Source organism: Pteropus medius, unplaced genomic scaffold (assembly GCF_902729225.1).
Source record: "Pteropus medius unplaced genomic scaffold, Ma_sr-lr_union100, whole genome shotgun sequence".
Taxonomy (NCBI): domain Eukaryota; kingdom Metazoa; phylum Chordata; class Mammalia; order Chiroptera; family Pteropodidae; genus Pteropus; species Pteropus medius.
In genome coordinates this window covers 706,655-733,505 of record NW_024345602.1, presented here as the reverse complement: position 1 = coordinate 733,505, position 26,851 = coordinate 706,655, and the positions used below count along the sequence as shown (strand labels likewise).

Genomic DNA, 26,851 nt, shown 5'->3' with positions numbered 1-26,851 from the left:
CACATGCATATTTCAGCCCAAGGCTTTTTACTCCCTCTGCCCAGAGCCCCCTTCCTGGCCTGGCCCACATCTACTTCATAGCCCCACTGTCCCCTCCTCTACAATGCCCTCCTGTCTCTATCCCAACAGAAGTCCTATTTCCCCTGGTTCCCTAGAGTCCATGCCAGGCTCTCTGCTGCAGAGCTTGTGCTCCCTTGCCTCTTGGTGGAGGCCCTGGGCTGAGAAGAGAGACACATGTGCATGAAAAAGTTTGGTAAAGCCCTGATTTCATCATGAGCTGTATTCATCTTGAACCTTCTCCCCATGGGACTGAGTGTGGACTGAAAGTATTAGTCTCCTGCTCCTGAGGCCTCTTAAAGCTCAGGTACTCCATCTGGGAAAGATGGAATGACCAGGAGGCCTTGGCCTGCTAGCCTCCCTGCCCTGCCCAGCTCCTCTCCAGAGCCTGTGTTAGGAAGGTGCTGGGCCTTTGTAAAAGAGAAGTAGGAATACACGTGCATGCATGTTAAAGACCAGACCCTACCCTAGATGATCTCAGCAGGGCTGATATAGTTTCTTCCTGAGATTTGCTGCTCTTTGGAGAGGGGCCCATGCCCCTCCTGGCCTCTGTCACATTGGATCCTGCACGGGGGCCACAGAAGGAGAAGGACTTGGGGAGGTTCCCCCTATTCTTCAGCCCCCAGGTACTAGCCTGTGTGCTTTCTGGGGACACAGGATCTGGTCCAAGCAGTGTGGAGGCCAGAGGTGTTGCCAGCAGTGGGACCTGCCGCATCTACCACGCTCCTTTCCTGAGGCGGAGACTCCCGGGGGACTTCCATGGACTGGGCTCTCCTTAGCCCCAGAAACTTCAGCTAAGATTAAGCCATGGGCCCCAGACGGATTGTTTTGAAAAGCAGAAACTGTCCCATTTACCCTAAAAACCTTTTGGAAAAACATATCCTGTTCTATTTGATTCATAGTGCCAGATAAAAGGTATTTGCATTCCTCCTCTCCCGGGTGATGGATGAATTGGATACAAATAATGATAAGAATAATCATTTCCACTTGTACGGCCATTTAGAATTCACAAATCTCATTCCCACACGTGAACTCCTCCTCGTCCTTCAGGACTTGACTCCAGCAGAGCAACCCTTGCAGGCTGGGGCTGCTGTGGGCTCTGCCCTCCCTCCTCGGCTCTGTCTGTCTGTGGGTGCTGCTGCTCCTGCTGCAATGGGTGTTCAACAAGACTGGTGGGCGAACTGAATGCAGATGGTTCCTCTGACCTGCAGAACATGCAGTCAGGGCAAATAGATGTCACTAGCCCCAAATGCTTTCCCATGCTTCCCAGCTCCCAGGACCCTTGGACCACACCCACAAGAATGGCCTGCATGTGGAGCTCTGTTCCCAACATCGTCAGGAGCCTTGAAGGCAGTGCCCCTCTATTTACATTCAGCAGTCCAGCCTAGCACAGTAGGTGCCCAAGACCCAATGGCTCTGGACTAGCCATTCCACATTCCCCATGACTGAAGGCACTCACTGTCACTTTCCGTCCCCAGCTCAGCCTCTACTGCCAAAACTGCCTGTCACTGGGAGAAAGAGAGCATCTCAGAGCCCCTCAGTCCCCCAGCCCTCAAAGCCCCTCAATCATCAGAGCCTCTAAGCACCCCTCGGCCTATGCTGACCAAGGCATTAGGAGGTCCCACTGATCCCCTGAGCACCTTTATCTATAATGATTTTCATTCCTGCTTCAGAGAGGGCAGAGCTGAGCTCAGAGACAAGACCTGAGTAGGCTGCGGCCACCTGGGGTAGCGGTGCAGCAGAAATGTAACTCCCAGTCTGTTGGGCCTTTACAAAGCAGAACAAGACCACGGCCAACTCATGCCAAGCTAGAGAAACAAGCAAATGGTGCTGCCTGGACACCCTGGGCCCACTGGGGCAGCATGGGAGGGTCCCAGCCCTTGGCTACCTAGAGACAGATGTGGCTGAGCTGGGAGACCTGCCCAGGCATGGCGGCTGGCCAAGAAATGAAAAAGGGCAGTGTCTGCACCTGGAGCTTCCACACTACTGAGAGAACCACCTTCTAAAGGCACCAGAGGGACCAAACAAAGTAACGAAAATAGGTGTTCTCTTAGACAGCAAGTCCTTGCCATATTCACAGTACTGCTCTCTCTTTCTTCCACTGAGAGCCTACCATGTGCCTGGTGTATAGCTGAGAACAAATCAAAGCTCTTGCCTCAAGAAACTCATGCATATCCTAGGGAAAGGGAATGTTTACACCACCCTCTGCCCTACTGCCTGTGGACCGTGCACTGGCAAAACAGGGTGCCCATCTCTGTACCAGCCCCTGGTGCTCAGCAAGGGCTCCAGTTGAGGCCTTCATGTCCACTGTGTCCCCAGAGGCCATGGCTCACTGCACCCTATCCTGTCACCCCTCTGTCTGTCTCTGTTTTCAGAGGGCAGAGCGTTCCCTGACTGTTATCTGTTACTCCTCATTGTTCCCAAACAGGACACAAGATCTGTGGAGGCAATAACATGTCTCCTCCACAGCGGCGTTCCCTCACTGGATGATCCCTGCATACCAGAGTAAATGGTGACCACATGCCTCACTGTGGTTGCTGGGACATGTGCAGTGCTCACTTGTGTCTGTGGTCTTTCGTTTTTTAACAGCTTCAATGAGGCACAACTGATAGACAACAGCATGCATATATTTAAGGTACGTCATCCTATTCTTCCCAGAAAACTGAGTCCAGACCGTCATTTTTCAGTAAGACATAAAGAGGTTCTGGCATAAGAGAGAGATATTTGGAATCCAATTTCGGCAATAACTGACTAGGCAAAGAAAACCTCGCAATTGGCGCTTAGTTTTGGGCCTTGAGAAACTTAGGACACCATGAAGCCTATGTGGATCCAAGTGCAGTCCTTGTTGAAATATCAGATGTCTCAAGTATTGAACCTGAGTTTGGAAAAATTGTAATTTTTCTTTGAGACCTTATGTCCCTACAAGGCCAAAGTTCTAACAGATGGATACTATCTTCCTGTGAGGAGACCTGAATAGACGAGTAAAGAACCTTTAGGGAAAATTATATCGTCCAAATTAGTCTCCAAAATTTGTGAGAAATAAAAAGGACTTTCAGTAAAACCCTGAGGCATTGCTGCCCAGGTAAATTGTTTTCCTTCACAAGTGAAAGCAAAAAGGTATTTGCTAGCTTCATCAACTGGGATACTAAAGAATGTGCTACATAAATCAATTACCGTAAATAATTTGTTTCCAGTTGGGATAGATGCTAGCAGCATATGAGGTTAGGAACGAGGGATAACAATGTGGTTTACTGTTCGGAGGTCCTGGACAAACCTCCAACCCTCAACCTTTTGGCTTTCTCACAGGCAAAATAGGAGTGTTACAAGGACTAGCACACAGAATAATAAGGCCCTGAGTTATGTAATATTCTATGATAGGCTTTATACCTTGAAGGGACTCTTTATTTATAAGATAGATTGATTCTGGGAAGAGGTTTTGAAGGATCGATCTGAATCTTAATAGGAGGTACACTGTGGATTCTGCTAATATGAGCTGAAGATTTTGCCCATAATGAAGATGGCAGTTGATCTAATAGGAACAATTGATCAGTGCTCTCAGATTCAGCTACTGTACCATCAAAACAGAACAAAAAAAGATGTTAAAAGGCCATTTAACTCACCTAATCAGCCATTCTGACAGTTACCATGAAACTCCAACATTATTTCTCCCTTTTGGGAAAAGGATATTCCAGCGTGATACTTCTCTAAGAAGTCTCGGCCTAATAAATGGCTATGGGCAGAAACACCAAAGAGAAAACAATGTGTATCTCTAGAGGGGCCTAAGCAAAAAGGAATAGGTTCAGAGATATGAACCTGTTAAGGTTTATTTGAAATCCCCACTATGCACATTGTTTTATTACTCCGCAGCAGGGGCTGTTTTATGACAGTGGGGTTAAGCACTGAGAGTGTAGCTCCAGTGTCAATAAGAATAAAAATAGTTTCCTTACCAATATGAAGAGAAGTTTCTCCAAGCTGATTTAAGAAGAAGGATTGGAAAAGGCCCCTGCAGTTTCTCAGAGCCCCATCATTGGGGATTAGGACTTTGAAAAGGCTGGCTAGAATGCTGAGAGTGTCTGAAATGCTTAAACTTATGGCAATCCCTTTTCCAGTGTCCTGGCTCTTTGCAATAATGGCAAAAGTTTGGAGTCTTTCAGTTTTGCATAGGGCCTCTCATTTGCCAAAGTTGAAAATTAAAAATCTTGGCAATCTTACTTCTAGATGGCTCATTTAGAGTACAGGCAAGCTGACTGGCCAAATGAATGAAATCTATGGTGGCCACGGTAGAGCAACTTGCAGGTCAGACACCAGCTAGCCTTACTCTAGAACAATCTGATCATAGAGTACCAAGCCAAAGGCTTAAAAGCCAGTTCTGGGAAAATAATTGACCTTCAGAGTGTAGTTATAGGCTGAGCTGGGTGACACTCCTCTCTTTGAGATGGCACAGTTTAATACTGGGCCAAACTGACTAATTTCAGTAGAAATAATCTCTGTCCCCAAAGTGACCTTTAGGCAAAAGCCAGTTTAGTCTCAAAGGACAATGTGTTTCCAAAGAAATCAAGCCAATGTGCCAAATTGAGTACTCACAGACAGCAGATAGACAAACAAGCTAGGCCTTCTTTAACACATGCACACAGAGAGAGAGAGAGAGGAAAAAAAAAAAAAAAGCCCTAAACAATTCCAGAATAAAGCCCTGAGAGCTTCAAAATGCAAAAAGTGGTGGCTAAATAAGAGAAGACTCACCCTAAGCTTCCAAATCAGAGAGCAAGCAGTGAGCCCAAGCAGCTCTCTATGTGAAGTGCCAGAACCTAGTTGCTCTCCTGCCACTGAGATCTTTGGATTTTGGACAAGCCCTCAAAATGTCATCTGAAAAATAATATTGACTATGTGTTTTGTCACCAAAAGGATTTATTTGGGAAAAAGGGTTCAACCCTGTGCATGAAGACATGATAAGTCACATGTACACTCTGGCCTGCATGCCAAAATGGAGGGTTATTTATATAAGGGAAAAGGAAGTTAATGGACGGGGAAGTTAGAACCATAGAGCTTTATTGTACACATAGAGTTCTTCCTGTAGGGTTCTCGTTATTACGCAAAGCAGTGTGACAACTTCCATAAGCCCTAGTTCCTCCTATAGGCCCTCCCAACTGATTATGTTTGCTTAAAATTGCAGTTCATCCTTATCAGGTACATAATTTGCTAAGTTTAGGATATATGTATGTACCCATGAAACCATCACCACAATCAAGGTACTGAACATATATATCACTCCCATCCCCAAATTCCCTCATGCACCTTTCTTATACTTCCCTTCTCCCACCTCTCCCGTGCTCTTCCTGGCTCAACTTGGGCATACCCTCCTTCAGGCAGCTTTCCCCATGGCAGGCCCCTCCTGCCCTGAGAGCCTAGCTGTTTTGTCTCATCACTGACAGCTAGTCTGTCTCCCAAACTGGAAATTCTGTCCTAACGGCCCAGGACTTGCAAGGCCCTGACTCATGGCAGGTCCCAGTAAATATGCACATGATACGGTGGTAGGGAGGGAGAGACTGCTGAGAGAAGGTGGCTCTTAGCTCTTTGGGGATAAAAGTAAATCACTCCAGTGGATGTATGGTTGGAGGATACACTCATCCAAGGGTGCCCAGGCAAGCCTGCCCTGGGCCTAGCTGTCTTGCACACTCAATGCTGGCCTCTCTCAAGCTAGAACAACAGCCTGGTGCTAGGCTTCCTGGTGATTAGAGCCCCGTTGTGCAGGCATGCTACCTATTAGCAAAAAGGCCTTTCATAAGACTTTTTATTGCATATCCTCCCTGTTGCTCCATTCTTTTGGTTATAAAATATTAACTTAAAAAGCTGAATACCATAGAGACAGTGGAAGATCCATTTTTCCCCAAGCAAAGGTCTTGCAATGAGGGCAGACTAATTTTATTAACTTCAGGGGAACTTCAAAAGCTTCAGGGCTTTCATGGCAGACAGCAAGGACCCCAAAGTTGGTTTAAGTGCTACATAAACACAGGCCGGGAGCTGGGAAGTGGAGGGCTCTCAGCACTTTTTGTTTATGTTCTCATCTGACCAAGTGGGCCGGTGTGTGGGCTGGCAGGGTCTGTAATCTTGCTGGTGTGTGGTGCCATTCAGTTCACTGACCTACATTACCACAATATTTTCGTAAGCATCTGGGATAAGGTGAGGAGTGAATGGGCTTTTTCTACCCTCTGAGGAGGGCCTGAGGGGCTCCCTCTCGCTGCTGGCCTCATAGTCTCATAGGAACTGGAGTGGCTGTTTAGAAAGGATTTCAAGTTCAAAGAGAGCATCTTTCACTTCTGTTCTCTTGTCTTATGGTTTTGCCAGAAGAAACAACAGTACTGGTCGGGTACCATGCACCGCCCCCCCACCCCCACCCCCTATCCCCGCCCCGTTCCCCTGGTGCTACCTTCGGTGTTTTTTATTCCATTTGTAGGTCAGGTAGTGAGGGAGCGAGGCTGACCTTCAGCACACTGCCACGAACCTGGTCTCAGGACCACTGGTGTCCCCGTGCCCACTGACAGTCCACAGTGTCATGTTATAGCAGCCTGAGTGCAGCCTGCTAGAAGCCAGCAGCGAATCCCTCCTCTCTCAGATTCTTGTCCCTCAGCTCCACAATCCCACCTGGCCTGCAGCAGATGAAAGCCACAAGTTGTCCTCAGCCGTTTTCTGGGAGAGATGCCTCCAGACTATTAGTTAATCTTTAGAAAAGTCCTGCAGGAACTCAGCAAGATTAAAGGACTTGTCCAAAGTCACACACTCTAGCCTTTCCTGCCACTTGGTATCTGTGGGGAACCAGAGCCAAGGGGAGGTAGAGGTTTGGCAGCAGTGAAGGAGCCTAGTCATGGCATTCTCCATCCCTTGGGCTTCCCTGAGCCAGGCTGTCACTGGCTGGACCCAAGCTGACCTGCAAGTCCTGCCCAGGGGCACCATGTGGCTCTATCCCCCCAAGTCCCAGCTCCTGAAACCCCAAGCTCCTGGAGGATCCAATCTGCAATCCCATGGGCAGTCCAGAGGGAAGGAGGCATGAGGGAAGATGGATGGAGTGTGCCACAGGATGCAGGAACTGTGGCAGGCCCAAGCAGCTCCCTATTAAAGGAAGATATGCCGGTCTAGTGGACGCACCGCTGTGAAGTGCTGTGAACCAGATACAGAATACATGAAAAGCAAGTGAAGTAAAATACTGATTCCCTGGGCCTCCAGTTTCCTCACCTACAAAATGAGGTTGGAGGGTCGGTGAGCTTTCCCCATCTGTGGTGCTGGTGAATTCCAAGTAACCAGTTCCAATACAGGCCTCTGTATTTGGGAAAATGTGGCATACTAAAGACAAGAGAACACTGAGGGCAAAGGCTAAAAGGATGAGGCCAAGTGTGAAGAAAGATGAAAGGATCTAAGAGCAGACTGGAGTACTGCTGTCCAATGTGGCCTTAAGGTTTTGCAGCAGAGGGGTAGATCCCAGAGGGCATGGTGAACTTGAATTCGCATAATGGGTCAGAGCTGGGGCTCTGGAGCAAGACTGCCTGGTCTCAAAGCCCCAGTCTAGTGGCTTTGGGGACTGGCCTGTGATCTAACCTGTGTGGGTCTCAAGCTCCCATCTACAATATGAGGGGAGAAAGTTGCTGCGGATTCACATGGGGTCTCTGCTGCCCCACACTGCCTCCTTGGGGCTTCCCCAGCTATACCACACAGGATCACAGAGCAGCAGGTGGTGGCCTGTGCCCCTAAACCCACTGGCTGCTGCCCTGCAGATATGAGCAGACCTTGCTGGCTAACAAAGCATTCTCCCACAGCACCCTGCCAGCTGCAGAATCCCGAGGTAGAGGACTACAGTAGGAGTGGTAGGAACAAAGCCTGTGTTGGGGTGTCCAAGCACAGCCAGAGCTTGCCTGCACCAGCTGCCCCAACTGGAAGGGGCGGGGGAGTCCTAAAAGGCAGGAGCTGGCCTAAGCTCATTTCTGCATCCCAGAACAAACCCCCTCCAGAAATTACTGGGTTTGGGGGGTGGGGTGGGTGCTAAGAGGGGACGCAATAAATGTCTGCTGCATGAAACCTCACTGGATTAAAAGTCTGGTTGGGAGATGGACAACAGCCCTTCCTGATGGAGGCAGTGAGGCCTACATCTCTGAAGAGCTTCAGGAAGACCAGGGGTCATCATCTGTTCTGGGTGTTGAAGGCGGAGAACCAGGGAAATGGCTTTGGCCCTATCCATCTCTAGAAAATGTGTGTGCACATGTGCATGTACAATAGTTGGGCTCCTCTCCAAATTACAGACTCTTCTAACTAAAGAAGAGACCTCAGAGATCAGACACCAACACATCCAACAAGGAATAACCTTCAGAGAACAGTTGGAGGTTTTTCATTTTGAAATCAATCATTATGACGTCAAACCAAAGGCAACACATGTGGGATTTGCTCAGCACGCCTTGCTCTTGGGGAACAATGTTGAAATGGGGCCAGCACAGTTACAATAGCTCTAAGGGGAGGACTTTCACTGTTTGCATGAGTAATTTGCTTCATTTATTAGCCTTCAGTCATTGGCAGTCAGTGGCTGCACGTGGAAGCCAGCCCCTCACTTACATGCCAGGTGAGTCCCCACTGTCCCTAGCTTTTGAGTGGGGACTTGGCTGCCACTGTACATAATTATGTTTTACATGTGTATGTCTCTCTCAAGGCCTGGCTCCCATGATGAGGCTTGGGAATTGCACAAGTTCAGAAACAACTATTCTAATTCAAATGGGAGAACTGGCACCCAGGAAAGAGGGGCAGCAGGCTGTGAAACAGAGCGTTTGGTGGGATCGGCTGTGAGGAGGACTAAAACAAGACAAGGGGATAGAAATGTTTGAGTCCTGCCTCTGTCTCTTCCAGCTCTATGACCTTGGGCAAGGGACTTCTCTAAACCTCAGTTTCTTCCTCTGAAAAAGGCTATTGTCAGGATTAGGGGTGCTGATGTTGGCAAGAACACCAAAGACTTGGTAGCACAATAACCACCAGAGGAAAGAATCTCAACTGGCAGAATTTCAAACTGGGAGAAGCTAAAGTGGAGAATGGAAGCACCATCTGGGATAGGGGATCTTCTACCATACCCAGAAACCACGAGATATAGAGACTTAGGGAGCCCGCTGAAGAAAAGTAAGGATGCTAATATGTGTTTGGTACAGACTGTCTGCCAAGGGCTGCCCTCAGGTCTCCCCTACTACCCCAACTTCCCTTCCCCAATCAAAGTTCTCTCTTAGGCCCTTCCACAAATGGGATGTTAACTCTTCCAGGGCACGTGAAGGCCACCAGGGTTGACAACTTTCCCAAGAGTTCCTGAGATGATGATAATGTTCTGGTACCATCCATTCTTGTTTGGCATAGGGAACATTTCACCAAAACGAGCCCAGTACAGAGCCACGGTGGGACCATGGGCAAGTCAAGTCACTCTGAGCTTCAGTGTTCTCGCCTGTGAAACAGGACAAATGTATCCACTTCCAAGGTTGATGTAAAGACGACATGGGATTTCTGATGTGAAAGTATGCTGTCAGTGAGGATCAGTCTCATTGAAATCCCCTGGGGTAAGTCCAGAAAAAGAATAGCCTTCAGTTCATTTCATTTTGTCAAGCAAGTTCCAGAGGCCCAGGGTGGGCCACTGTATGAGCATCACAGAGGGTGCCCACCTAGGGAGGAGTCTGCCTGCTGCTGCCTATAACCAGTTCTTAGACTAGCCAGGGCTGTCTTTCTCAAACCTGGGTCAACCATCACTGAGCAGATGCCCTGCTCATTAATGACAAGACAGGCTTCCTAATTCCCTCCATCCTCAAGACCTCTTACCCGCATTGAGTCCCTCCCTGTTTCTGTTTTCCATTACCCAGGCACCTGTGCAGGTAAAAGTTCCTGTCAGTGGCTGATCAAGAGGCACCAAGGCACAGCTCCTAAAGGCAGCTGCATTTTCATGGAGAAAAAAAAAATTAGACATTTTACTGAGCACTTAGTATATACCAGGCCCATCCTGGCCCTTTGCACATGTGGTCTTATTAACTCCTTACCGCAGCTCTTTTAAAGAAGAAACAGGTTCTGGGCTAAGGCCAGGCCAAGACAGCACCTGCTCAGTGCATTGGTCTCCAGAGCCAGCTCTTTCTACCATGTCAAGCAAGACTCAGCTATTGATGCTGACACCTGTAAGGGAAGAGAGAGTCCAAGGGTTTGGGCTAGGGCCAGAACGCTAGGACAGCCATCTGATCTTCTCCCTAAGGAGAGTACCTTCTCAGTCTCTGTTTCAGGAGCACCTGTTTTCTAGAGTGGCCTGGGAGCTGACATAGCCTTCCACCTGCTAACAGGGGCATAGGGGAATGAAGGGCAGCAGTGAGCCAAATGGCCGGTTGGACCGCAATGCTGCTTCCTCCAGCGGATGGGGTACTAAAGCCCCTGCTCAGGAAGGACGGTGAGGAACCCTGCTCACCAGAGGCAGTCGCAGGCTGACCTGAACCTCAGCCAGTACCTTCCTAGTACCCTGGACACATTTAACAAGTCATCAGAAGCACAGTGGGCAAGCCAGGAGCTGGGAAGCAGCACTGCCTCCAACTTCGAAGCTGGCCAGCACTCCTGGCAGTGTCTGTTTACACTTGGTTGGGCCAATGCCACAGGCTCCTCTGGCCCAGCCCTCAGGCCTTCCCATATGGTGCCAATGAATGCCAGACCCAGGATGACCAGCACTCCTGGCCTGATCCCGCTACAAGAAGAATCCAGGCATCTGCTTGGCCCTCTCCATCTCCTCCAGCCCTGGTCTCAAGAAAACATCCACTTGGCCCCATCTGCCTGCCTCCCTGGCCTGCCTCCTCGGCCTGCCATGCCTTAGCACCAAACTTCACAATTAGTGGCAGGCAAATGGTAGTATGCTAAGGTATGAGTATTGTCTTTGTCCTGGGGGAGAGGTGGGCTGAAAGAAATGAAGTGAGCTGGCATGACCACCTTTGTTTTGGAGAAAAGATTTGGGTGGAGCTGTGCAAGCTGCAAGGGCAGGGAGGGAGGCAGTTGGATGTGGAGGCTGAGGGTCTTCTGGGGTGTGGCAATAACAGGTGTGAAATAAAGCAGGCAGGGGTGCAGAGCAATCACTGTCCTTGGCATTAAGCCCTCATGTGTCCCACTTCTTTACATTCAATTGTTACAAATGAGGAAATGGGGCCTCACAGACTAAGTGACTCTGGTGATAGCCAGATGACTCAAGTCAACTCAGTGTGCTGGAGCTCAGGGTGAGACCAGAAGGCTAGGTGAGAGGGGCGTGGCTAGGGACCTTGAGTGGACAGCCTCTCTGAAGGCTGTTCTGGCCCTGCTCAGAGGATTTATCCAGCACAAGTTGAACAAAGGAGCCTAGTCTTCCCCAGACCTCAGCTTGCAGCATTTTCCCTATTCAGGGATGAAGAGCCTGATTTGGTAGCAGGCCCTACCTGCTTCTTGGAGCTTCTGTCCCCTGCCCTCCAGCTGCTGGGCATCCTGGGCTGAGAGTCCTTTCACAAATGGACAAGGCCAGGCATGGCGGCTCTGTGCCTCTGCAGAAAGAGTGCCTGGACCTGAGACACTCTTCATCCGTCCCCCTTCCTCCTCTCTCCCCTGCCCTCAATGTCTGACCAGTGACAAAGCGCAGATCAAAGGTGACCAGCTCTTTATGCTTTTCCCTGGCCAGACAACCTCCTCCCACATCAGCAGAGTTCCTTGTTCCTCTTCTGGCCTCTGCAGCTCTCTCACTGTCACTCTGGTGTAGGCATGAGTCTGTCCTGTTCTAGGAAGACCCTGTTTGCTATGAGACCCTGTCTTGGGCTCACTAAGAGAGGAGCTACTGGTCTGAATGTGCATATGGCAAAGGTGCACAGACCTCTAGGGACATAGCCCTGTAGCTCCCAGCCTCAGCTGTGACAAACCCTTCATTTCTCATCATTTTCACCAGATCTTTGCACACTTGTACTATTATTTACCCAACAGTTTTCTTTAAATACATATGCTTAAAAGGGAAACTTCACATGATATCCTAAAGAGAAAACCAGAGTGGCTTGTCACAAACAGGAACCTGATGGTAAAAGTAAATACAATGAAGAAAATACACTGAATCCCTAGTTGTATACTGCTACTATGGAAGGGTCTGAATCTTGGCCCTATGTGCAAGTTCCTTTGTGGGAATCTAAGGCTCTCTGCAATGTAATCAAAGGACTGCCAGAAAACTGAAAAAAGAGAAGATTATTACTAAGGGATTCAACATTATATAATAATATGAGAAGTGGTTTTAATCAAATGAACAGCAATTTACTGTTTGCTAATTTCCAAGCAGAAAATATATGAGAGAATTAATGAACACACATACAATAAATCTATAGCTCTATGTCCATGCCTCTATATAAATTTTCATTTCTAGTTTCAATGGTTTATGATTTCTCTTTCAAAAATCCCTCCAGGTTTGCTCTGTGGCCACGCATACAATTAGAATCTCGATAATATAATATTACATAGAATCTAAATGCCACGAGAGTAAGGATTTTGCCTTTCTTAACTCATTGTTATATCTCCAGGCCTGAAAACAGTACATAGTATTCTACAAATTTTTTTTGAATGACTACTGCTGAATACTCGGTTTTTATAAATGTGGCATAGACATAGGAAAAAGTATATATTCTCTATTCGAGGGATATAGGGTTTCTACCTGCCTATCTAGAAATCAGGCATAATGACGGTATTATGCCTCTTTGTCTTTATCTGCTGTCTAGTATGCCTGTCACATTCTGAAATATGCACTGTAAAGTGTTCCACAGTAATTATCATTCCATTTTTCTAATCAAGTTCTTCTTGAATTTCTAATAGGTTTTGTGCTCACAAGTTTGTAACTGTGTTTTTTATCATTACATGATGATATTAATGAAATTAATATTACCACTCATGCTTTTTTTGGTTTATTGTCACCTGACACCTTTTTGTCCATCTATTTTTAACCTTTGTTTATCACTTTGCTTCTTATAAATAGCATATAACCAGATTCTGTGTTTTTATCCAATGTATCAGTCTGTGTTTAAATAAGATAACTCAGCCATTCACATTTAGTATGACTGATGCTTCATTTTGTTCCTTCTGTTTTTGCTATTATTTATGAACAATGTTCTTGTTTTCTTTATTTTTGTTTTAATCAAATTTATTCTAGTTTTTCCCTCTGTGAATGTGGAAGCTCTACTATACTTTTTCATTCCATTCATAGTTTCTTTTCCCTTTCTCTGTGTTCATAATCTTATACACATTTCTATATTTTTACTTGAAAATGGGATAATAATGATTTCCCTCACACCAATACACTCTAATTCCCTTCCTTCTCTCCCTAGAACACCTTCATTTCCATTCTCCCTGGTGGGGTGAGACCTTTGAACTGGCTCTGTTAACCTGAGCCCCATCCCAGGACTTGACTCCTAGGGAACGCAGAGAGAGCAGAAGACTTGTAGATGTAGGTGATGTCAGACCTTTCCTTGTAGGATGTGCACTCTATTTCAAGACTCTTATTTACCATTTAGATTAGGGGTCGACAAACTATAGCTAGAGGGCCAAATTCTGCCCACTATCTGTTTTTGTATGGCCTTTGAGCTAAGAATGGCTTTTATATTTTCTGATGGGTTGAAAAACATCAAAAGAAGACTATTTCATGATATATGAAAACTATAAGAAATTCAAATTTCAGTGTCTATAAGTAAAGTTTACTGGCACTCAGCCACACCTACTCATTTCCATCTTGTCTACTCAGCAGAGGTGAGCAGTTGCAACAGAGACTTCCAGGTACACGTTTTAGTTATTTACTTGTACAGTGCACATCCACTGGAGCATAGTCAAAACAGAAAAAGTGGACTTCTAATGTCACACTTTTAAAGTTCTATGGGGTATGGATATTATTTATCGAATTACATAGCAAGGTGCTGTGTTTGTTATTGGCTCTGCTGACAGACTATAGCATACACTGACATCACAATGTTCTCAGCTCAAAGAAAAACAATGGTCAGAAAAATGAGAAAATTTCAAATGAGAAAATTTCTCATGTGATGTATATCTCATCACAGCAGAATTTCTTCACAAAAATAAAAATTGAGAATAAAGCTGCAACCAAAATCAGTTTCCAAGTGGCTCATTTGTTGCTGAGCAAGGAAAGCCACTTCTAGTAGTGAGTTAATTACACTATCTTTGATTAGAGCAGTTCAGAAAGAGAATCCACAAGAAGACCAGCTTGCAAGATGATTAGAAGTGGGGGAAGACCAGTTGCCCAAATGTGGAGCATTGACACCAATGAGTTAAACCACATGCCACTTCCACCAGCCTTGAGTGGCTCCTGACTGGCCCCTGTGCTTCAGAGAAGGATAATAAAGTCCTGGGGAAAGGAGTGAAATACCACTCTGGCTCCAAGCTTCAGGATTTATAATTGCACTCTAAGAGCTTAAAAAGTATTAATCATGAAAACTGCAAGCACAGAGTTAGGAACCAAGCACTCATCTCGGGCCCTTACACACTCCCCCATCTCACCCCACAGGGCAACACTGTGACAGTCCCCAGGTGCAGGACTGCCCCATTTCCACACTAGGGTAGAAAGGGTAGCACTGAAGCCCAGGCCTGCACATCTGCCTAGTATGCCATACAGCCTAGACCATGGTCAACCAAGCGATCTGAAAATCTCTGGGCATTCTGGGTCCTGCTTATAGCAAACAGGGACACTCCTCACAACTAGCCCACCCTTCCTGCTGCACCTGCACTAGAGTCAGCTCTTACATATGATGTCCTATGATAGTGGGGCTCCTTAGAAATAACCCTATGAGGTCAACAGTCTGCCCCTGAACAAATGAGGATGCTGAGATAAAACGGCCGTCCAAAGTATACAGTATTGCGCAGCACAGTTAGGTTTGTGCTCTGTCTGATCCCCAAGTTCAATGCCTTATCAACCTTACTAGGAAGGAAAATCTCCCAGCAAGGACACTTTGGCTTGAGTCATTTCAGCAGTGTGATTACTTGCTCCTCACAAACCCATACTCCTGTCCTCAAAGGAGATGACTGCTGCCCCACCACTGACGGGCCTGTATGGGGGCAATTATATTCATGAACACACCAAGTGGGGCATTACTCCACAATATATATGTCACCACGGGGTAATTATACTTCATAATGCTGCTAATAAAACAAGCTAGATAAATGAGTGATGCATGCTTTATCACCTTCATCTTCAGCCAGCATCTAAGGGATGGCCTATGGCTGATGGAGCACTTGCACAGGCCCCCACTTCCCAGGTTGGTCCTCAACATTTCCCAGCAACCCCAGGAACTTAGGCATATGCCACTGCTCTGCAGATGAAAAGACCAACATTCACGGAGGACAGTCCCCTGTCCAGAGAATGGCAGGTAGGATGTAGACCCAGCTCCAGGATCCACACATAGCAACCCTCTGCCTGGCTGAGCTGGAAGGCTGTGCCCGTGGAGCTGGGGATCCTGAATTCTGGACCAGTGGGCAGGTAAGGAAGGGGCTGCTTCTCATTTCCCCTACAGAGGGTGGGTTAGGTGTAGTGGTGGGAGAGGAAGAAGGAAAGGGCTTGAGTGTTCTGAGACTATGAGGAGGAGATGGGAAGGGTCTGCAATGACAAAGTTCCAGAGGAAAAAACCTGGGGATCTGGAAGAAGAAGGGAGACAGAGAAGGTGGTGGGCGATGGAAACCCCAACACTGTCTAACGCCCAAGGCCCTGGGCACCTTCTCCTGAGCACCTGCTCGGTATGTATCTGACATTGCACTGGAGTCTGCACTGACTTTGGCAGGACTAGACCAGAGGGGTGACCTCATCCCACTGTCTGAGGAACAGAACTTCAGGGCCTGCTGAGAGCCTTGGGGCACACCCCAATGGGAGTCTGAGCTACCCAACATTGGAGTCTCAGCATTGCCATGTTCGGTCAACTAAAGCCCAGTCCCAGGCCTACCCACAGCCATCCCTGACCTGCACAGGCCCTCACCCAGGCAGCCAGCCAGCCCCAGGGACCGTGAGGTTTGCATGGTCATCCCCCATTCATTTGAGGCCCAGCAGGCATGAATTCCCACTCAGATCTTCAGGGACAGATGAAGAGGTTTCCAGGGCTATGGGACCCTATGTAGGCTCTCTCAGGCAACCACATCTGTCCACCATAATGATAAGCCTACAAACTAGACTGGCTCACCCATATACTTAAGACCTGCCTCCAGTGACATCAAGTACCCCAGAAAGCCAGCAGCCTGGACTGTCCCCCTGTGTCATCTTCCCATCTCTTGCTCTCTGGCATCCCCTGCCACCATTACCCCCTACATCTCCACCTCACAGGCTGAGGATACACTTGACCCAGCCTGGCCTGCATGATCAGCCATACTCCCTCCCGTGACATGACTGGCTTGAGGAAGATATGGCAGCTACTCTGCTTGATGGAGGCTCAGACTTCACTGAGGACATGAGAGCCAGGGCCTGGCATCAGGATGATAGGGCAGGGCCCAGTCTCCCATCTAAAGGTCAGGAAGGCCATTGACATTGCTAGCTCTTAGCCCAGGTGAAATGCTACTGTCTGAAACTGGCTTACGTGAGAGGCCAGGCTTGCTCTGCGCTATGTGGGCACCTCCACCACCTAAGTAAGAGGCGGGCAGGGAGAGCTGGGCTGTGGTAAATACAGTGGGCTCCCCAACCTGGGTTTAGGCCTCAGCATGATAACTGATGGGCTGAAAGAATTTGGGCCATTCAACCACTGCAGGCCTCAGTTTCCTTGTCTAAAAATTTCAGAGGTTGAGACAAGAGGTCTCTGAGGCCTTCCTGGCTTTCATCTGGGATGCCAAGCTGTCCAGCTCAACCACCCGAGAGCAACAGAAGAGCAATGGGCAGGAAGGGGCTGCTTACCCGCTCCACAAGGCCATGCTTGTGCTTCAGCTTGTACACTCTGAGCCTAGGCAGGAGGCTCTCAGCATAGTTTTTGTCCTCCAACCCATGCAGCAGGACACCATGGAAGGCCAGACGGCACATGTTGGTGTGAATATCAGCATCCAGCCTGGAGCCGATCACCAGGCATAGCCGAGGGCAGGTTACAGGCTTCTCAAACTCTACGAGGGCCCACTGCTGACGGGGGCAGCGGCTTTCTGTGGCCTGGCCCGCCTTCTCGTTGGCCTGGCCACTATCTGTCACTGCTGGCTCCATATCCTTGCAGAGGTACTGTTCCTGGAACAAGTATTCTTGGGAAAAGTCAAAGGTATCCAGCACAGGCTCGTGGTCAAAGCTGTCAGGGTCAGGGCTAAAGAACATCAGTCGACCCATGACTGTCTCATGGCCCACTGTGATGTGGAACTTGGCCTTGGTCTGCAGGGGCCCTCGGAAATATGGGATCTTCTCTACGGAGATGAGGGCTGCATAGACGGTTTGCAGGGACTCAGGGGCACACACTAGGCCACGCTCCAGCAGCTTAGGGTCAAACTGGGTGACACAGATGCCCAGCCGGTCTCCTTGCATGGCCGAGGTGACAGGCATATGGAACATCTGCATAGACTTGACCTTCTTCACCACCTGGTCAGGAGTAAGAAACAAAGCTCATGAAACCCATGAACCTTGAAGCTGGGCTCCAGCTGCAGAAATCATTGTCTCAGTGCCACCAACATTCACCTGGCACCTGGCGTGCCAGCCAAGGGGAGCTCTGGGACCAGTCAGACTCCCCTTGGCCAAAACAGGCTCCAGACTGCAAACACAAGACCCAGGTCCACAGGACACCCTAGTACAGGATGTGGGCAGTGGTCACAGCAGCCAAATCCTGCATTACCTTAGTTTCCTCCAACCTTCTAGTCCCTGCTCCACCCCAGGTTCTATTCCCGTACTTCCTTGACTCCAGCCCTCTGTATAGGCTTGCCACCTCACGCAGAATAGCCCCCCAAGTTCCTCAGCCTACCAAGCTATGCCCATCTGTCCCTGAAAGCCCAGGCCAAACACCACTGCTCTGGGAAGTCTGCCCAGACCTCAGTGGGCAGAATCTTTCCTTTTCTCCATGGTGCCACCTCAACCCCTCTGAATCACATTCAGCCTGCTGTGTTATCACTGCCTCATCTGTACCTGCCTGCCTGTTAGCCCGTGGGCTTCTCCAGTGCAGAGTCACTCTTCATTCATCAACATAGTCCCTGGGGGCCTGCTGTGTGTCAGGCACTGTTCTAGGAGTAGGAATAGAGCCAGGTCTCTTTCCAAAGAGCTTAGTATCCAGAAAAAATACAATCACAAATACATTAATATTAATTAAATGTATACTAATCCAAATAAAATATAATTTTCTGTGTTTAAATATATATAATTACATAATTATGATATGTAATTACAATAGAATACAATATACAATATAATTACATAATATGTGTATTATATGTAACGTGCTATAGAGAAGGCCGGGAGAAGGCCGGGGGTCAGGGGAGGGTCTGGCTTTTCTTGACCAATGGTCAGGAAAGACCCTGTAGAGGTGATGTCTGAACTAAGATCTGATCATAGGAAGAAGGTGTTCGAGGGTCCAGAAAATGTTCTGAACAGGGGAACCAATAAGTGCGAAAGTTCAGAGACTGGAAGAGGTTTGGTGAGCTTGAGAAATAAACAAAGAGGGAGGGCTGCAGCAGAGAAGGCAGGGAGGGGAGGGAAGGCAGGAGAGTAGTCACCTAGGATTTTAGGCAAAGGAGTAACTTGATTCTATCTCAGCATCTTAAATCACCACACCAACTCCACACCAGGCAATTTTTGTACCCACAGTCTGTAAATCAGGAACAGACGAGGAACAGGCTCTAATAAACATTCATGAAATAAATGAATATTCCTACTAAGATCCACTGTCTCAGGTGAGATGAAATCGTGTTCATGGATTTCTACTTAAGAAAGCAGAGAAGTGTGTAATATATATCGGAAAACTTGCCATCAAAAATTGTTAAACTAAAGACAATTTTGACCTTTAGGTCACAAATATCCCCATCTACAAAGTGGGGTGTATAGAACACTCATTTTCTCTCTGGATAAAGGAAAATGCTATGCTGACACAGGCCCAGGTCCCTTCCTGGAGAGCCATAATATTCAAGTGTTTGTTTAAAGATCATTAACTACCTGACCAAGAGGTCAAGGCACAGAGAAAGTGAGAAGCACAGTGTCAAAAGCCACAGGCTAGATCAATCAAAGAGAAACATAAAACATCTCTGAAATGGTCTGTATGGACAATGGGAAACTAAGATTTTCAGGAATGCATCTCAGAGTAACTGGAGAATATTATCTTACACTAAGCGTCTGCCCCGTGAGGTAGGACCCAAATCATAACTCTTCCCCTGAGGCCCACAGCAGCCCTGTGAGCTGTCCTCTGGCCCCAAGCCTGCCTTTTCTCCTCCTGGCTAGCTTTCTAAAACACAGATCTGATGATGCAATTCTTTGGCTCCAACATGTATATGGGCTCCTGACTTCTACATTGTGACTTTCAAACCTTTTGGACGGAGCTGTTGTGAACAGGAAGATGCTTTGTTCCACTGAATTTATATGGGAAACCAGTCCTTTCCACCAAGTGATGCTGCTCAGTGTGGGTGGGGGCTGCCACAGTTCCAAGCACCCCTTCTACTTCCGGGGCTCCTCTGCCTTCACTGGAGCCTCCCACCACCAGGCCCGCCTTATAGCTCTTCCTGCCCCATGTTCTCCTAATTCTTTAACCAAGCTTGAATGATTCATCACATACACCGTGGTTCTATATTTCCCTGCCCTGGGCCCATGAAGCCCCTCCTCTATATGCTCCCACCTAGCTCTCCCGCCTGACCCACCTGCGGTAACTACTGCCTTGGATTTGGTGTAGAGGCTAACTACATATGTAGGACATATGCCTAACAGATAATTTGCTTTGTTTTGTGAGTTGTTGAATTTTGACTTGGCGCACGTGTTGCTAGCACGTGTGGCTCCTAAACTGCTGATGCCATAGAGCATGCAGTGGGCACAGACCACAATCCAGTCTCCTATAGATGCTCACTTGGGCTATTTCCAGTTTTGTACTGGAAAACGCTGTGATAAATTCCTTCTAACATGAGAACTCCACCTGGTGCACAGTGCAAGGAGGGGTTTTGGAGGATACAGGCTGTGGACTAAACTGCTGGGTGGCAGGCAGAGTGAATGAGTGCCCACCTCTACTAAATAAATAAAGTGCTAATGTACCTTGAACCTGCAGGGCCAGAACATGCAATGGGTGCGCATCTTCTCCAGTGTTGAATTTCTGAATTTTTGCTTATCAAATTTGTATTTCCCCTTCTAAATCCTGAAGGCAGGGCTATGGTCTATCTACTGCTGCATCCTCGGTGCCAAGCATAAGAGGCTATTTACAAACCCAGCACATCTGAAGAGAATGACTACATCTGATTCTAGAAAAGAAATTCCCTTCATGGCAAAGCACACTTGGCAGCCCACTGAGCTGAGATTCTAGGCCTCCTGGGGCCTGAGAGACCCTTGTGTTTAGGAGCCTTCCTGTGAGAGAGGGCGGCCAGAGCCTGGTACCATCTGACAGGCCCACCCCCACCCATCAAGCTGATCATCAAGCTGACCATCAAGCAGGCTTTATTCAAAGCATGTTCTCTTTTCAACGGGGTTCGTTTTCTTAGGACTGAAATAATAAAGAATGCCTTAAGAGGGCACCATGAAGAACAGAAAGACAAATAGCTGCAAATCAAGATTTTAAGGGCCTAGACAGGAAATTGTGAAACAGATAAAGATGGGGACAGGGCAGCGTGGCACTTACTATGGGTTCTCACCAGGTACATGCAGATAGCATCGCCACGTGGAGTCACTGGCAAGCCCACATTCCACCAAAATGCATTTCAAGAATAAAAAATTCTATCTAGGACACCACAAATATAGAAAAGTAGATAGTTTTTGTTTGTTTGTTTGTTTGATCAACTTAAGTATGGAAAAAAACAGGCTTTCCTTTCAGTTATTTATTTTCTAGCCATCTCTTCAACAACTCACTCACCAAATATTTACTAATATTTATATCAAGTGGCTGAGACACTGTATATGTATTCACTCAACATATAAAGTTTCTCCCAAGTACCAGGCATTGCAATGATACAGGAGTGAGCAGAACAGACAGTCTGGGTCCTATGCTTAGGTAGGGGGACAATTAAATCATCAACTAATAAATGTAGAATTACAAAACCAGGAGGTGCTGTGAGACAGAATAACTGGGGGATCTACTTCTTCCTGGGTAGTCAAGGAGGGCTTCTCTGAGGAGGTGGCACTAAAGCTGACCAGCTGGGTGGGAAGGTAACTCCAGGGACTCCAGGCAGAGGGAAGAGCAGAGGGGGCTTGAGCCCCTGAGGTGGGAAAGAATGTGGCCTGTTTGAGGAACTAAAAGGCAGCAAGGCTGGCTGCGGGGAGTGGAGTTAGTTTGGAGACACAGGCCAGCCACATACTTTAGCATGTGCAAGACAACAGAAAGCCACCAGTGGTAGTGGGCTGAGCAGAGGGAGCATACCTTCTAATGTGTACTTTTAAAGGATCACTTTGACTGCACAGTATAAAGTATAGATGTGGGGAGGGAGGGAGCTGGAAAAATAAGAAGAGGGAAACTAGAAAAGAAGAGACCCAGAGGGTTCTTTCAGCAGTAAACTGATGGGACATGGTCATGGACTGGATGTGGGATGAGAGATTGGCACATAGAGAAGAACTCCAGACTTCCAGTCTGAGAAACCGCCTCACACTATGTGGGAAGGAACAGGGACGCGGTTTCAAGAGAGGCAGCTGAGTATTCTGTGAACAGGAGAAGCCTGAGAGGCAGCATGAGGAAAGGTGGTGGGCAGCCGATGAGCACAGATGCCAGAGTTCTGGGAGAGGTAGAGGTTAGGAGTTGGGAGAAGACTCACACACCTGACTGCCTCCTGCTGTTTCCACCTGGATGTCCAGTGGCATCTTCAGCCTATTACACCTAAGACCTAATTACTTCAGTCTTGTCCTCAGAAATGGCAGCTCCATGTTTCCAGATACTCAGGGGAAATACATAGTTCCATCTTAGCTCTCTTTGCTCTCCTTGCTCAATCAGTCATCAGGTGAACTAGTGAGCTTTACCTTCAAAACAGACCTGAGCGCTTCTCACTGTATCCACTGCCCACCCTGGTCTCTGGCCCACATGGTTTTATTGCCTCTCCCCTTGCAGTTCATTTTCCATAGTGCAGCTTAAACATAAGATGACATGACACTGGCATTTTGCCTCCAAACTGTCCACTGGCTTCCCATCTCACTCCGAAAAAGCTAATGTCCTTACTATGACCACAAGGCCCTATGATTGGCCTGTTACTTCTCTGAATTTATTTGCTGTGATTCCCCCTGCCCTCCACCCCTGTTCATGTCACTTCAGTCACATGAGCCTTCTTGCTTCTTGCTCCCTAAATATGCCAAGCATGTTTCTACCTCCGAGCCTTTGCATTTGCCAGTGCCTCCAACTGAAATGCTCTTCCCCCAGATATCCCTATTTCTCTTTTCTTCATTTCCTTCTTGTCTCTTTATCAGAGTCCATCTTTGACCCCAACAATAATAGACAGGACCACCATACTCCCAATCCTCTCTATCTTCTTTTCCTTATTTTATTTTTCTTCATAGCACTAACCACCACCTGACATATATTTGTTTACTGACTATCTCTCCATGTTAAAATGTAACCTCTATGATGAAGAGGGCTTTGTTTTTATCTTTGCTTTTTAAAAAATTTTTATCTCTAGTGTCCAACACACTGCCTAACAAATAAGAGACCACAACACATATTTATAGAATAAATGAATGGAGCCATGGATGGGTGCAACATTGTTCCTACCCTTGGACAGTTCTAGTCCAAGTCTGGGATCTGTACATCCACAAAGGTCCATGGAGATACACACTTATGCTGTGGGAGGAGGACCAGCCCTGAGACTGGCTGGGCAGTTAGAGGTTCCAGACGACCCCTGGGTAAGGAGCTTCCTATGCTGTGGGAGGAGGACCAGCCCTGAGATTGGCTGGGCGGTTAGAGGTTCCAGACAACCCCTGGGTAAGGAGCTTCCTAAGCAGAGGAGAAGCAGGGCTGAGGCTCACCAAGGTCCTTAGTTTCCCTAGCAGTGTGCAGTTAGAATGGCAGCAGAGAAAGTCAGGTGGCAGAGCAAGAGGGGCACTGATGCTGGACACCATCTGAGAGGGACAGGAAGGGACCGCCAGGCAGTCCCTAAGTGTGGCTCCCCACAGGGCATGGTTGTCTCTTCCTCCCGTCCTCTCCATCTCTCTGGCACCAAGTACTTCTGGGGAAGGGAGGAATGGAGACCCAGGGAGGGAGGAAGAAATACATCAAGCAAGCAAATAATTTTTAAAACCTAAGTTCATGCTTGCTAAGCAGTTTGGTCCCTTTTGATTAACAAAGAAGCTTTATTATCATTTGGGTCAGTTATTCTTCAAAAAAACCGTATAAGGCAGGTCAATATTTTTACATTCGATTTTATGGATGAAGAAACAGAGGTTTTTGATGCCTCCAAGGTCACAAAGCAAATAGGCTGAGACTTGGGACAATAAACCCTAGGACGAAAGGGAGGCCTGACATTCCACAGCCCTGTATCCTGACCAGCTGAGCAGAAACTGTGCGATGGGGTGGCTGGAGCTGGGGAACAGAGTGGCTCTGCCCTGCCAGGAGCTGTGGGGTCTGGATGACTGACAATGTAGATAGATGCCCCGATAGCATGAACCCAGAAAGATGGCTCTGGAGAAGGAGTAGAAGGGAGATCCCTCATCTGCCACAGAGAGGGGAGCCCTTCTTAGGCATGGAATAAAGCCAGGAGTGTCAGGCTTGCCGTGGGACCCAGGCTGGCAGAGACAGAGGCAGAGGCAGCCCAGCCCTCTCTCCTTGCAACTGCTGCAGCTACCCCAGCCAAGGTCAGCAACAGAATCCTGCTGGCAGAGCCCAGCAGATGGTTTCAGACCTGACTTGCCTGGTGTCCGTCTTTGGGTAGCACAGTACCCCTAGCAAAGCACAGTATTCCCAGCACACGACAGACACTCAGTAAACGTTTGCTGAATGAGAGATGCAAATGAGAGAGCAAATGAACCCTTTCTATCTCTGCTCTCAGTCCTGAAGCAGTTACTCTCTCTGATCTTCTGAGTATCTACGACTTAGTTTTCCAGCGTTCTGAGGATTCTGCAGGATACTGTGCCCAGAGGACCTGGTTTCTCTTTCTGAGAATACTGAAAACTTTCAATGGAAGCAACTCGAGGTGGGAAACATCAAGTATTCATCTCTGCTTTCCACAACACCTTGCATGGAACAGCGAGAACCCAACTAATGTTCCTATGGACTTCAATATGTCACCATGTGACCCACTTAGAGGTAAGGAAGACACACTCCACATCTGTTGGATACCTACACTGCGAGGAAGCTTATAGAGCTAGGTCTATATAATTCTCCTAACAACCTTTGAGGTGGCTAACCATGATCTCAGTTTATAGACAAGGAAATTGAGTCCTTAGCAACCAGATCTGCCCATCATGACAGCCATAATCTCTTACTCTATCACACCATAAAAACATGTCTATTCTACTGTGGAAGCCCAAAATGATGCACAACCACCGCTGTGAAATTTCACTTGCATGCAGGGAGGTCTTTGGCAGCATTCCCTCTGTAGAGTAAGAAATGGACAGGCCCAACACCATCACACAAACTGTAACAGAACAGCAGTGCTTGGGATCCTCTTGGCATTCTAGAGAATCAACAGATGCTTAAAAGAAGTGGGCAAAACCCTGTGCCTAGTAGTCTTTCTGATGTACCAAGATTTTTGTAATAATGGTACTGGCTGTAATGAGATTGGAACTCTATTACCTATTGTCATTCCATTTATGAGCCTGGGAGCTCCTGGCTATGCCAAAGGCAAGGGTTGGGGCCTTGCAAGTTCATCTATCTTATTTAATAAAATGTAAATCGAAGAGGAAAAGAAACACGCAAGGTTTGACACTAATAAGCTTACAGCAGGATCAGTTACTTCAATTCAAAGAGGTTCAGACTGGAGGGGGAAAAAACGAAATAAGCTTTTAAAGATCAGTCTAGGTTTGGCTCCATTAGACCTAACCAATTTTGTTTAATAATGTTTCAATTTGGCTGCTTTTATTTCTCCCTCTTCGAGCTAGGTACAGATAAGACATCTCCTACCTAATGCATTAATTGTATCTTACACAAAAAGCCAAACTCAGGACCCTGCACAAGGAGAGGGTAGTGTGGGCCCCTGAGGCCTGCCACTGCCTCCCAGGCTGCTTTAGACCCCAACTCCCCTGGCACCACCTCTAGGGCTGCAAGAGCTAAATGCCATACGAGCTTTGGGGATTCAATTCTTACCCACTTTTTGAAAGGAATAAAAACAATTCAGAAAAGTACAGAGAATCAAATGATATAATAACTACCTGTGTTCCCACCACCTGCAATTGACACCAAGATGGTCTCACTCGTATTTCTGTCCAAATGAAGACCCCTAGTCATATTTCCCTCCCTCGACTCCCCTGTAGCAATTATCTTCATGAATTCTTTAAGTGTCCTCCTATTTTATACATTTACACCCATGTATGTGTCCCTAAATAGCATATATGTTAGTTTATACAAACGGTACTATATTATTGTTTAACTCTATTTGTCTCCTTCCTTCTGTATTGTTTTAGACATCTATTCATATTGAGATATGTAGATTTATAGATCTATATATTTATGTAGATCTAGATATACTCTATCTATCTATCTATCTATCTATCTATCTATCTATCTATCTATCTATCTATCTACCTACCTACCTACCTACCTACCTGATGCAGGACAGGACAAATTCCTGAGAGTGGGGAGCTCAAGCCCTGCACTGAGAGAGAAAAGTATTCTTTGCTGAATGCAAGAAAGAATTCGAATGCCAGCCAAAGTTAGAGTCAAAAGAAAAGTTTATTAAAGAAGGGAAAATGCAAAGACAAGAGAAAGCAAAGACAAAAAGCCAAGACAAGAAAAAGTCTGGAGTGCAGGTGAATACAGTTTATATATCATCCTTAGTTTCTGAGAATTATAGTTGAAAGACATCATTTACCCATTTTCCTTTGGTATGGGCATACCAAGAAAGGAAGAGTATGTAGCATGAAAGGCCTGCTGGCAATTCTCAGCCTTTGATCCATAGGTTCCCCCATGATTTTAGCCATAGGGAATAAATGATTCTATTTTGTGTAGGGCATGACTTAAAGACTGTTTTCCCTTCAAGGTGTGGGGAAATGGTTTGTTAGCAATCTCCAGCAGAAATCTTCCTTTGTTCTGCAGGTTTTCTCAAGTCTGGCTGCAGGGCTGATCGGCGTATTGCAGTCTCTGAATATAGCTTGATTTAATTTTTAGTTCTCTTGCCTCCTCCATACATTATATCTATCTAGGTTATTTCTTTTTACTGCTGTGTAGTATTTCCTTTATCACAACTCCACCTTTTATTTATCCACGCCCTTACTGAGAGCCACCGGGTTGCTATTTTTCAATACTATAAATGAGTTGCAGTGACCATTCCCGTATGCATCAACTTGCACACACGCACAGAGTTTTTCTAGTGTAAGTACCTGGATGGAAAACTGTGGTATGGGGGACACATTTTTGGTTTCACTAGGTCTTACCGATTGCTCTGTGAAGTGGCTGGCTTACATTTACACCCCCACCAGCAGTGCAGGAAAGGGCCTCCTCTCAACCCTTACTAGCCCTTGGTTTTGCAGGTTTTCAACTGTTGCCAGGCTGATAGATTAAGCGTGGCGTCCCACTGC

At 47.1% G+C, this 26,851-nt stretch overlaps 1 protein-coding gene across 5 annotated transcripts in view; it reads right to left on the bottom strand.

Moving 5' to 3' along the window:
• Positions 1-26,851, bottom strand: part of EEFSEC (eukaryotic elongation factor, selenocysteine-tRNA specific) — a 242,151-nt gene that overhangs the window by 45,349 nt on the left and 169,951 nt on the right. For 4 of the 5 annotated variants that reach the window (XM_039874606.1, XM_039874603.1, XM_039874607.1 and 1 more), the window contains one exon: positions 16,955-17,611. In XM_039874606.1, coding sequence (XP_039730540.1) covers positions 16,955-17,611 — 657 coding nt within the window. Of the gene's footprint in view, positions 1-1,079; positions 1,263-16,954; positions 17,612-26,851 lie in introns of those variants that run through there. The other variant, XM_039874605.1, reaches the window with a different exon arrangement.